The following is a 13,484-nucleotide window of genomic DNA, read 5'->3' as shown; positions in this document are numbered from 1 at the left end:
TGGCCCTATCCTTTGTAAAGAGCAGATTCCCAAACAATAAGAATATTTTTATTATTATCAATTTAGGCTCTGTCGTACATTAAAATCAGTAAAATGGACCTGTGTATTTCACTATTTTTCCAACCCACTTTCACCAAACATTTGGCAATGAATGAAAGACTACAAACTAGCTTGTCATAGCAGTAAACTGACAGAATCAAAACTGCACTGTATTCCTCGTACAAATGACTGCTTGCATAATTAGTATTTTAGTTATACAGTGCTGGCCATTAAAACTACTACCCCAAGAAGAAATGCAGATAATAAACGGGTATTCGTTTGACAAATATATTTTACTAGAACTGACAAGTGATTACACTTTCACGTAATCTGGATGCATAGATCCTGAGAAATCAGTTCCCAGAACAACCACCTCTGGCCGTAATAACGACCTCGATACGCCTGTGGATTGAGTCAAACAGAGCTTGGATGGCGTGTACAGGTACAGCTGCCCATGCAACTTCAACACGGTACCACAGTTCATCAAGAGTATTGGCTGGCGTATTGTGAGAAGCCAGTTGCTCGGCCACCATTGAACAGACATTTTCTGTTGGTGAGAGATCTGGAGAATGTGGTGGCCAGGGCAGCAGTCGAACATTTTCTGTATCCAGAAAGGCCCGAACAGGACCTGCGACATGCGGTCGTGCTTTGTCCTGCTGAAATGTATGGCGAATGAAGGGTAGAGCCATGGGTCGTAACACATCTGAAATGTAAAGTTCACTGTTCAAAGTGCCGTCAATGCGAACAACAGGTGACTGAGACGTGTAACCAATGGTACCTCATACCATCACGCCGGGTGATACACCAGTATGGCGATGACGAATACACGCTTCCAATGTGCGTTCACCGCGATGTAGCCAAACACCGATGCCACCATCATGATGCTCTAAACAGAACCTGGATTCATCCGAAAAAAATGACGTTTTACCATTCGTGCACCCAGGTTCGTCGTTGAGTACACCATCGCAGGCGGTCCTGCCTGTGATGCAGCTTCAAGTGTGACCGCAGCCATAGTCTCCAAGCTGATAGTCCATGCTGCTGCAAACGTCGTTGAACTGTTCGTGCAGATGGTTGTTGTCTTGCAAAGGTCCCCATCTGTTGACTCAGAGATCGAGACGTGGCTGCACGATTCGTTACAGCCATGCGGATAAGATGCCTGTCATATCGACTGCTAGTGATAGGAGGCCGTTCGGATCCAGCACGGCGTTCCGTATTACGCTCCTGAAACCACCGATTCCATATTCTGCTAACAGTCATTGGATCTCGACCAAAGAGAGCAGTAATGTCACGATACGATAAACCGCAATCGTGATAGGCTACAATCTTTATCAAAGTCTGAAACGTGATGGGACGCATTTCTCCTCCTTACACGTGGCATCACAACAACGTTTCACCAGGCATCGCCGGTCATCTGCTGTTTGTCTATTACAAATCGGTTGGAAACTTTCTTCATGTCAGCGCGTTGTAGATGTCGCCACCGGCGCCAACATTGTATGAATGCTCTGAAAAACTAATCATTTGCATATCACAGCATCTTCTTCCTGTCGGTTAAATTTCGCGTCTGTAGAACGTCATCTTCGTGGTGTAGCAATTTTAGTGGCCATTAGTGTATGTGTGACAGTGTGAGTGATAATTATGTGTACTGTGATTGTAAGTTACTCTGTAATCCATTGCAGCATATGCAACACTGTTTGGAGATTTTCGCCAACACTCCAGTGTTTTCGAAGTTTTGTTTCTTACTGATATCAAAATTGTCAGTACATGCGCAAGAAACAGTATTTTTTCGTGTACTTGAAATTTAGTTATAGCACGTTGACGGGTAGTTCGATATCTGCGGTCACATTATTGCATAAGTAGGTCCTACTGAATTACGAAATCCCGACAGCCGCATTATACGCTGCAAACATAATATTTAAATCCTTGTTCTATAATATCTTACGACTCAAGTTTTCGTATCATATATACCGGGTAGGTTAGAAAATTTAAAAAGGGAAATGGATAGGTTAAAGTTAGATATCGTGGGAATCAGTGAAGTTCGGTGGCAGGAGGAACAAGACTTCTGGTCAGGTGACTACAGGGTTATAAACACAAAATCAAATAGGGGTAATGCAGGAGTAGGTCTAATAATGAATAGCTACTACAAAAAACATAGCGAACGCGTTATTGTGGCCAAGATAGATACGAAGCCCACACCTACTACAGTAGTACAAGTTTATATGCCAACTAGCTCTGCAGATGACGAAGAAATTGAAGAAATGTATGATCAAATAAAAGAAATTATTCAGATAGTGAAGGGTGGTGAAAATTTAATAGTGATGGGTGACTGGAATTCGGTAGTAGGAGAAGGGAGAGAAGGAAACGTGGTAGGTGAATACGGACTGGGGCAAAGAAATGAAAGAGGAAGCCACCTGGTAGAATTTTGCACGGAGCACAACTTAATCATAACTAACACTTGGTTCAAGAATCATAAAAGAAGACTGTATACATGGAAGAAGTCTGGAGATACTGACAGGTTTCAGATAGATTATGTAATCGTACGACAGAGATTTAGGAACCAGGTTTTAAATTGTAAGACATTTCCAGTTGCAGATGCGGACTCTGATCACAATCTATTGGTTATGACCTGTAGATTAAAACTGAAGAAATTGCAAAAAGGTGAGAATTTAAGGAGATGGGACCTGGATAAACTAAAAGAACCAGAGGTTGTACAGAGTTTCAAGGAGAGCATAAGGGAGAAATTGACAGGAATGGGGGAAAGAAATACAATAGAAGAAGAATGGGTAGCTTTGAGGAATGAAGTAGTGAAGGCAGAAGAGGATCAAGTAGGTAAAAAGACGAGGGCTAGTAGATATTCTTGGGTAACAGAAGAAATATTGCATTTAATTGATGAAAGGAGAAAATATAAAAATGCAGTAAATGAAGCAGACAAAAAGGAATACAAACGTCTGGAAAATGAGATCGACAGGAAGTGCAAAATGGCTAAGCAGGGATGGCTAGAGGACAAATGTAAGGATGTAGAGGCTTATCTCACTAGGGGTAAGATAGATACTGCCTACAGGAAAATTAAAGAGACCTTTGGAGAAAAGAGAACCACTTTCATGAGTATCAAGAGCTCAGATGGAAACCCAGTTCTAAGCAAAGAAGGGAAAGCAGAAAGGCGGAAAGTGTATATAGAGGGTCTACACAAGGGCGATGTACTTGAGGACAATATTATGGAAATGGAAGAAGATGTAGATGAAATGGGAGATATGATACTGTGTGAAGAGTTTGACAGAGCGCTGATAGACATGAGTGGAAACAAGGCCCCCGGAGTAGACAACATTCCATTGGAACTACTGACGGCCTTGGGAGAGCCAGTCCTGACAAAACTCTACCATCTGGTGAGCTAGATGTAAGAGACACGCGAAATACCCTCAGACTTCAAGAAGGATATAATAATTCCAATCCCAAAGAAAGCAGGTGTTGACAGATGTGAAAATTACCGAACTATCAGTTTAATAAGTCACAGCTGCAAAATACTAACGCGAATTCTTTACAGACCTATGGAAAAACTAGTAGAAGCTGACATCGGGGAAGATCAGTTTGGATTCCGTAGAAATGTTGGAACACGTGAGGCAATACTGACCCTACGACTTACCTTAGAAGCTAGATTAAGGAAGGGCAAACCTACGTTTCTAGCATTTGTAGACTTAGAGAAAGCTTTTGACAATGTTGACTGAAATACTCTCTTTCAAATTCTTAAGGTGGCTGGGGTAAAATACATGGAGCGAAAGGCTATTTACAATTTGTACAGAAACCAGATGGCAGTTATAAGAGTCGAGGGACATGAAAGAGAACCAGTGGTTGGGTAGGGAGTGAGACAGGGCTTTAGTCTATCCCCGATGTTATTCAATCTGTATATTGAGCAAGCAGTGAAGGAAACAAAAGAAAAATTCGGAGTAGGCATTAAAATCCATAAAGAAGAAATAAAAACTTTGAAGTTCGCCGACGACATTGTAATTCTGTCAGAGACAGCAAAGGACTTGGAAGAGCAGTTGAACGGAATGGATAGTGTCTTGAAAGGAGGATATAAGATGATCATCAACAAAAGCAAAACGAGGATAATGGAATGAAGTCGAATTAAGTCGGGTGATGCTGAGGGAATTAGATTAGGAAGTGAGACACTTAAAGTAGTAAACGAGTTTTGCTATTTGGGGAGCAAAATAACTGATGATGGTCGAAGTAGAGAGGGTATAAAATGTAGACTGGCGGCAATGACAAGGAAAGCGTTTCTGAAGAAGAGAAATTTGTTAACATCGACTATAGATTTAAGTGTCAGGAAGTCTTTTCTGAAAGTACTTGTATGGAGTGTAGCCATGTATGGAAGTGAATCATGGACGAATAGTTTGGACAAGAAGAGAATAGAAGCTTTTGAAATGTGGTGCTACAAAAGAATGCTGAAGATTAGATGGGTAGATCACATAACTAATGAGGAAGTATTGAATAGGATTAGGGAAAAGAGAAGTTTGTGGCACAACTTGACCAGAAGAAGGGATCGGTTGGTAGGACATGTTCTGAAGCATCAAGGGATCACCAATTTCGTATTGGAGGGCAGCGTGGAGGGTAATAATTGTAGAGGGAGACCACGAGACGAATACACTAAGCAGATTCAGAAGGATGTAGGTTGCAGTAGGTACTGGGAGATGAAGAAGCTTGCACAGGATAGAGTAGCATGGAGAGCTGCATCAAACCAGTCTCAGGACTGAAGACCACAACAACAACAACAACATATACCGATCGGTTGAATTAGGAAAATTCCCTTAGGTGGTTAGTATTTCTATGTCCTCAGTATCTGTCTACCAAATACTATCACTGTGCGCAACTCCTTATTATGTGCTATTCCGAAGACACTGAATAAGATTAGGAATGGATAAGTTATCCCGTTGGCGCTCTGAATGCCTTCAGCAAATAGACATCAAATAGACCCGGCAGATAAAATTGTACGAAACTTTACCTACTCCCTGCTAACGGTATTAAAAGAAAGGGAAGAAGGTAGTGTTCTTCCGGGAACCGGAGCGCACGGTGTGAAGTTGCAATATACAAGTTAATTAGAATCCAATGAAGGCTGTGTTACGTAGCTGAAGATTAAAAATTATAATTCCACAACGGATTGGAATTCAATTTTGAGGTAGAAGCTGATGCACCAGTGGGAGGAAGAACGACTGAAGGTAGGGGCCGGAGATGGTGAAAACAAAAATCTGGTTATGCTTATCCTCTTTACAGAGACATGATGAAGTCGCACTAATCCACTCAGGTTTTGTTCTCCAGCAGGAAGACGCAGTGTGCTGCATGTGTCTTTGTAAGATGCCACATTTTAATTAAGAGAATTATTTTTTTTAAGGGGGCGATAGTAACATTAATAAATATCAAAGTTCGGTGACATTTCGTAATCCTGATTTCACTAGATTTGTGCGAGCGTTACTTCGTTACTTTTCCCTTGTGAGACTCACTAGAAGTTAGGTTTATTCGACTGGAGGAATATCACTCGATGAGTAAAAACAATATGAAATTGGTAGCACAACATCTTAGATGTCACAGCAAGCAAATAAGAAGCTCAATAACAGATTAACGATATAAACACAGAAGAAGACGTCATCTACATAGCAAGTGAGTTGGCTCACTGATTACGACATTGGATTCCTATTGTGCAGGACTGGGGCTCAACTCACCTTCCAGCCATACATGTATACTGATCGGATATTTTTACTTGGCCCCTGAGCGAAGATATTGGGAGCGGATGCTTACGATTGCACATTGTTTATCGTCTGCTGAGATAACCCCCGCCTCTTTGTCCCAGAAAACCGAACGTGCGTTAATGTATCAAAGAACTGACACGAAAGGTGATACCCAATCGGTTGAAGGACCAGGTGCAGCTTCATCGCAAATTTTTGTAAATAAACAATAACTAGGCGCAACACCGTACATGGCTGGACATTGTTTTCATAACGACTACTTACTGTTACGGCCCGAAATACTGTTACATACCTAATGTTGGCGGCGACCTTGAACATTCCGGAGCGGCACAAAATCAACCGACTTCCATCCACCACCAGCAGCCAGGAAAATCTGTGTGAACTGTACGTTTCAGTAAATAGCTTCTACATCTAAATCTACATCTACATGATTACTCTGCAATTCACATTTAAGTGCCTGGCAGAGGGTTCATCGAACCACGATCATACTATCTCTCTACCATTCCACTCCCGAACAGCGCGCGGGAAAAACGAACACTTAAACCTTTCTGTTCGAGCTCTGATTTCTCTTATTTTATGTTGATGATCGTTCCTACATATGTAGGTTGGGCTCAACAAAATATTTTCGCATTCGGAAGAGAAAGTTGGTGACTGAAATTTCGTAAATAGATCTCGCCGCGACGAAAAACGTCTTTGCTTTAATGACTTCCATCCCAACTCGCTTATCATATCTGCCAGACTCTCTCCCCTATTACGTGATAATACAAAACGAGCTGCCCTTTTTGCACCCTTTTTATGTCCTCCGTCAGTCCCACCTGGTAAGGATCCCACACCGCGCAGCTATATTCCGACAGAGGACGAACTAGTGTAGTGTAAGCTGTCTCTTTAGTGGGTTTGTTGCATCTTCTAAATGTCCTGCCAATGAAACGCAACCTTTGGCTCGCCTTCCCCACAATATTATCTATGTGGTCTTTCCAACTGAAGTTGTTCTTAATTTTAACACCCAGGTACTTAGTTGAATTGACAGCCTTGAGAATTGTACTATTTATTGAGTAATCGAATTCCAACGGATTTCTTTTGGAACTCATGTGGATCACCTTACACTTTTCGTTATTTAGCGTCAACTGCCACCTGCCACACCACACAGCAATCTTTTCTAAATCGCTTTGCAACTGATGTCTTCGGATGACCTTACTAGACGGTAAATTACCGCATCATCTGCGAACAACCTAAGAGAACTGCTCAGATTGTCACCCAAGTCATTTATATAGATCAGGAACAGCAGAGGTCCCAGGACGCTTCCCTGGGGAACACCTGATATCACTTCAGTTTTACTCGATGATTTGCCGTCTATTACTACGAACTGCGACCTTCCTGACAGGAAATCACGAACCCAAGCGCACAACTGAGACGATACCCCAAATAAAGCAAATACCGTGATTTTTTGAAGAACACATATAATTTCGTTATTTCATATTTCCTAATCCGACCACATGCTTCGTCTCTAAAGGTCTCATTTTCGGCAAGACGTTAATTCCTAATCTCCCAGCTGTAGAACGTAATTGCCAAATTGTATTGACTCGTATCACCATTCCTTAACCGTTCTAATGGTTCCCTTTCGGTCAATAAAGTGTACTGTATTTGTTTTTTTATATTTGTAGGAGATTTCTCAATAGTTTTTTGTGTGTTTTTGTTACCTTGTATCAATTTTTTCTAATCGCTCCCTCGGCACTCCGAAGTGGTCAAAAGAAAATTATTACGAGGAAATAGCGGAATGATGGAATCCAACTATCGCATTTCTTAGCACAAACTCGCTTTGATCTTGGGAGACTGCGGCGTGAAGGGGACAATTACATGCCGATCGCAGTACTCACGCTACGGACTCCTTTGTGTGGGCGAAACAATACCTGCGCGGACCGACAATAACATGATCGGGTAGGGGCTTAATGCTCACTTCCGGACGCCGCTGCCGCCGCCGCCGCCGCCGCAGCGAGATCAAAGGCGGCCATTGTTTCGCCGCCGTCCAGGGACTCAGAACATCCTCCCGGTACGAGGCGGCCGCAATTAAAGGGGAGGCGAAATTAACGGTGGAGATCACGCCGCGGCCCGGCGATTCCTTTATTATGCTCCGCCGTGGTGTTCTTTCATTTGCGCCCCTCCTCTTGTTCGCGTTTTGTTTTTGTATTTTATTTACAGCTGTAGCCTCGCAGCCCGGCGCGCGGAAAAAGGCTACACGGTTCCGGCAGTACAGTAGCGGCAACGGCGGCAGCAGCGGCGGCGGCGGCGGCGGCGGCGGCGGCAGGCAGGGGCCGTGGTGCGGGGAGCAGCGCCGAAACAACTTCGCGGAAGTTGGCGGTTCATTATACTTTTTGTGGCTAGTGCCGCTTCGCGTTTCAGCTCATTGCAATCCCCGCATAATATTAAACGCGGCCAGCAGAGAGGAGTAGCTAGCAGAGAGGGGCGCGCTCTGCGCCGAGGTGGGCGGTGCGTGCGGTGACTGCACTGCGTGTGACAGCACGGGCCGCCGCGCGACCTGCTCCGCTGCCGCGTAACGAGCCGCTGTGCCGAGAGAGACAAAGCAGAGGGCACAGCCATACGGCAGCAGTAACCGAGACTGCTATGATTTTCGTGCAGCAATAAACAGTGTACATCTAACACAATTTGACAAATGAGTCTTGCACTATTACTCGGCGAAACGAACAGTACATCCGACAGAAGAATGATTTAACGTGGTCCTGTGACTATGGTCCGACTTAAATCAGCTTGCATTTCTCAGCGAGCGCGCTGTATTGCTCCCGGGAACCATACGCCAAATCACCTACTGTGGCCCATTAAAAAAAATGGTTCAAATGGCTCTGAGCACTATGGGACTTAACATCTTAGATCATCAGTCCCCTAGAACTTAGAACTACTTAAACCTAACTAACCTAAGGACATCACACACATCCATGCCCGAGGCAGGATTCGAACCTGCGACCGTAGCAGTCCCGCGGTTCCAGAAGCGCCTAGAAGCGTACGGCTACCGCGGCCGGCCTGGCCCTTTCGACTGTCACTTTTTTGCCATTTCCACTGCCCAAAGCATTGTGACTGACAGTTATCAAATATAAAACTCTTGCGAATGTGAATTCTCGAGTGTCCCGGAGAAAAAACATAGCTCTGGCACGAATCGAAATTTAGAATCTTTTTTATACATGCTTAGAGATGCTATAGACGTCAGTACCATATGTGAATTTAATAACTAAGAGTCGAGGGGAATGAAAGGGAAGCAGTGGTTGCGAAGGGAGTGAGACAGGGTTGTAGTCTCTCCCCGATGCTATTCAATCTGTATATTGAGCAAGCAATAAAGGAAACAAAAGAAAATTTCGGAGTAGGTATTAAAATCCGTGGCGAAGAAATAAAAACTTTGAGGTTCGTCGATGACATTGTCATTCTGTCAGAGACAGCAAAGGACTTGGAAGAACAGTTGACCGGAACGGACAGTGTCTTGAAAGGAGAATATAAGATGAACATCAACAAAAGCAAAACGAGGATAATGGAATGTAGTCAGTTAAGTCGGGTGATGCTGAGGGAATTAGATTAGGAAATGAGACACTTAAAGTAGTAAACGAGTTTTGCTATTTGGGGATCAAAATAACTGATGATGGTCGAAGTAGAGAGGATATAAAATGTAGACTGACAATGCCAAGCAAAGCGTTTCTGAAGAAGGGAAATTTGTTAACATCGACTATAGATTTAAGTGTCAGGAAGTCGTTTCTGAAAGTATTTGTTTGGAGTGTAGCCATGTATGGAAGTGAAACATGAACGATAAATAGTTTAGACAAGAAGAGAATAGAAGCTTTCGAAATGTTGTGCTACAGAAGAATGCTGAAGATTAGATGGGTAGATCACATAACTAATGAGGAGGTATTGAATAGGATTGGGGAGAAGAGGAGTTTGTGGCACAACTTGACCAGAAGAAGGGATCGGTTGGTAGGACATGTTCTGAGGCATCAAGGGATCACCAATTTCGTATTGGAGGGCAGTGTGGAGGGTAAAAATCGTAGAGGGAGACCACGAGATGAATACACTACGCAGATTCAGAAGGATGTAGGCTGCAGCAGGTATTGGGAGATGAAGAAGCTTGCACAGCATAGAGTAGCATGGAGAGCTGCATCAAACCAGCCTCAGGATTGAAGACCACAACAACAACAACAACAACAACATGTATTTTCTTTGATGCAAAGACTTAAAACTTTTTACTTGTTGCGAATTAAATATTGACGGAATTGTGAAAATTATGATTAGTGTTGCATCTAGAGGATATTGTCTCTAGGAACACATTATGTGTTTCATTAGTACTTTAGTGTAGTGACTGCTTTTGGACTTATGAAGGAATACATACCAGAGACGTCCATAACAGTTAACGACATTTCTACAGTTTTTGTTGTTATTACACATGAGGTTCTGTTCTACACACTTAAGTACTATACACAGGTTCGACCATTTTAATCTATAATGGGGGATAATTCGGATGGAGATGAGATACAGCAAAATGTTTTAGATAGAAGCTGTAGGTGACAAAGAGGATCACGCATTGCTACTAATGACGTAACCATGAACGTGATTTTCAAGTGATTAGGAGGTTGAAGCAAGTTTTCAAATAGGAACTCTAATATTTGATTCAAGATTTGAAAAGTGTAGTAAATGTTTCGTGTGAAATGATACGTTACTGAAGGACATGACTGACTCAGTGAAGATCAAGTAAGCAAGTACATGTTTTAATTCTAGTAGGCATAACTTACAATAGAGGACGGATGCAGAAAAATACAATGTTAGATACAAATTAGAAGGGGCATCCCGCGGAATAAGAGGCTAGAGGACTCATTCAACGACTTGTAAATCAATGATCTACGTTTTATTTATGTTTTTTCGGTCTTGTATGCCGCAATAACATTTATACGTTGCGACGTATTTATTTTTTCCAATAAACACGTTAATTAAAACTTAAAGTTCAATTATCTGGCTTTTCTTTCCAAATCCGACGTCATAAATAGGGTTTTCCATGAAATCATGGTTATTGGTAATGTTACATGACTTATGTGTGCCCTTATGCCTCTTCCAGTCTGCATCTAACGTTGTATTTTGCTGCATATCTACTCTGTTCGGAGATAATCCCTACTAGAACTAAAAATGTATTTGCTTATTAGGTCTTGACTGAACCTTGCCATGACCTTGAATAATGCATCATTTTATACATCAAACTTGCCGCTCATTTCAAATCATGAATTAAATATTAGGGTTCTCCTTTAATCTCCAAATCACCTTCAAAATCATGTTCAAGGTGACGGCAATTAGTAGCAATGCGTCACCCTCTTTGTCACCTACAACTTATATCTGAAACATTTTTTTCCCACTGTGGACTAAAATCGTTCACCTTGTATGTTAAAAGTATTTGGATCTATTTTTAATACTACAGCTACAGAATTTTATGGTGAGTAGAATGCTATGAATTTTAGAACTATTTGTGTAAGATGTGGACAGTTACACCTTATTTCGTCGGTCGTCCACCATCCAGTACCTAGAAACAGAAGTAGATATTTTACGACAGAGCATATCATATTAGCAAGGCACCCGATTTTCATTAATGTTTAATTTTACCTGCTCTGAAAATGGAAATTTGTGTTCGTTTCCAATACATTCATTTTAAGAGTGTTCTTTATTTGCAACGTTTATCATAATACTTGCGCTTATTTTGATTTCACTTTCTGGCTATTAATGTTTAATAGCCAGAAACAGATAGAAGACTGACGACTAAATACTATAACTGATACGATGTTCTCCACTCCCATTCCGTCACATTTCAGTGGAATTCGTTGTACCTTGGAATATGTTGTTACATTTGGAGAAACCTTAATCTTCCAGAGTAATTTTTGTAATTTCAGAGAAAGGCAACACATGAAAATTGAATGCTTTCATTTAAAAATGGTATAAGACAACATATTAAACTTTTGTTACAGCGCTAGTTAGAGGCGAAAGTATGACAAGTGTTCCAAGGTGCAATACTCTTCCTTATTGTTTTCCGAAGCTTGTACGTAGCAAACACGTCACGATACACAACTTTGGAAATACGCACAGCTGAGCGAGGGTAACATTTCAGCAGTTTCAAAAAGGTTATTGATACACTAAGAGACACTATAGTAATTTACACTAAACGTGAATACTAGGACTTAACGTCTTGTCGACAATGAAACCATTAGAGACGAAGCACGTGGTCAGATTTTGTGTTTGTAGCAAATAGGTCATTAAAACGATTTTCTATCGCCTGGGAAAGCGTAGAGCCGTGGCGCCTGCCTGTACACAGTACTTGTTACGATTCTCACCTCTGGTCCAGTTAAAATAATGGCCAGCATACAATATTTGACACAACGACCTCTTAGATCATCTGTGACATCACGTGTGAAAGTCAGTGCCCTAATATAACATCTTGAGTCATATCTTTTATCTGTAACATCACCTGCTTCAAATCCAAAGTTCCAACCCCTTTCCTATGATATTACAAGTCAAGCCCCCTTATCTATGATATCACACGTCATGCTCACATATCTATGACATCACAAGCCAAATCCGCCATTTATACTATTTTAGGAACTATTAAAATGAAACTTGTGGTGTCACCGCCAGACACCACACTTGCTAGGTGGTAGCCTTTAAATCGGCCGTGGTCCAGTAGTATACGTCGGACTCGCGACTCGCCACTACCAGTGATTGCAGACCGAGCGCCGCCACACGGTAGGTATTGAGAGACTTCCTAGCACTCGCCCCAGTTGTACAGCCGACTTTGCTAGCAATGGTTCACTGACGAAATACGCTCTCATTTGCCGAGACGATAGTTAGCATATCCTTCCGCTACGTTATTTGCTACGACCTAGCAAGTCGCCATGATCAGTTTCTATTGATATTGTAAATCATGTACCGTCAAGAGCGACGTTCGTCATTAATGGATTAAAGTTAAGTATTCCACCAGCTACGCCCGTTTTTCTCAGTTCTAATTTCCTTGTCATGTTCCAGACCTCACGCCAGCCTGCGTGAGCTAAATTGCGTGCCTTTCGGCCTTCTCTAGTAACACGGTGTTGGCTCTCCTGCCAACCATAACATTGGCGACGAGAGTAAAAGTGTTCTTATCGATATTGCCCTGATTTACTTGTGTAATGGCTTCGCCACAATCTTCAGATGTACTGTCCGAATTTTATCGCTTACAGAATCAGCAGACACAGGCCTTACTTGATGCCCTTGGACAGCTCGTCCAGGGTCAACGTGCAATGCAAAACGATGCGGCAGCAGCCGCTTCACCGCTAACGCAGCCACAACAAGCTGTTGCACCCACTTTTCGACCTTTTGATGCTGCACTGGAAAGCTGGACGGAGTGGTCACGCAAATTTTGAATCCATCTCGCCGCCTACAGAATTTAAGGTAACGAGCGGCAGCCTTTCTTGTTGTCCTCAGTAGGCGTGACCACGTACCGTGTGATAGTCAAATTATTTCCCCGACGCGACGTAGCAACTCCGTCCTACGAAGAAATTTTGTCTGCATTAGATGCATATTTCAAAGAATCAGTCAATGTAGTTGCCAAACGGTATACCTTCTTTCGTACAAAACGTACGGCAGGTCAGACTAATTGGGAGTGGATTACAACCTTGCAAAGCCTTACTAGGGATTGTACTTTTGAGTGTCAAT

The 13,484-nt window shown here is 42.3% G+C and overlaps 1 protein-coding gene across 1 annotated transcript in view; it reads left to right on the top strand.

Annotated features, from left to right (window-relative positions):
• Positions 1-8,379, top strand: part of LOC126268334 (glycine, alanine and asparagine-rich protein-like) — a 117,059-nt gene extending 108,680 nt beyond the window's left edge. Inside the window, exons 3-4 of the mRNA XM_049973905.1 lie at positions 7,968-8,119; positions 8,287-8,379. Coding sequence (XP_049829862.1) covers positions 7,968-8,119; positions 8,287-8,379 — 245 coding nt within the window. The remainder of the gene's footprint in view (positions 1-7,967; positions 8,120-8,286) is intronic.
• Positions 8,380-13,484: the final 5,105 nt, after the last annotated feature.

The sequence above is a fragment of the Schistocerca gregaria genome, chromosome 1 (genome assembly GCF_023897955.1).
Source record: "Schistocerca gregaria isolate iqSchGreg1 chromosome 1, iqSchGreg1.2, whole genome shotgun sequence".
Taxonomy (NCBI): domain Eukaryota; kingdom Metazoa; phylum Arthropoda; class Insecta; order Orthoptera; family Acrididae; genus Schistocerca; species Schistocerca gregaria.
The sequence above is the reverse complement of the archived record's forward strand: the minus strand, read 5'-3'. Positions and strand labels throughout refer to the sequence as shown.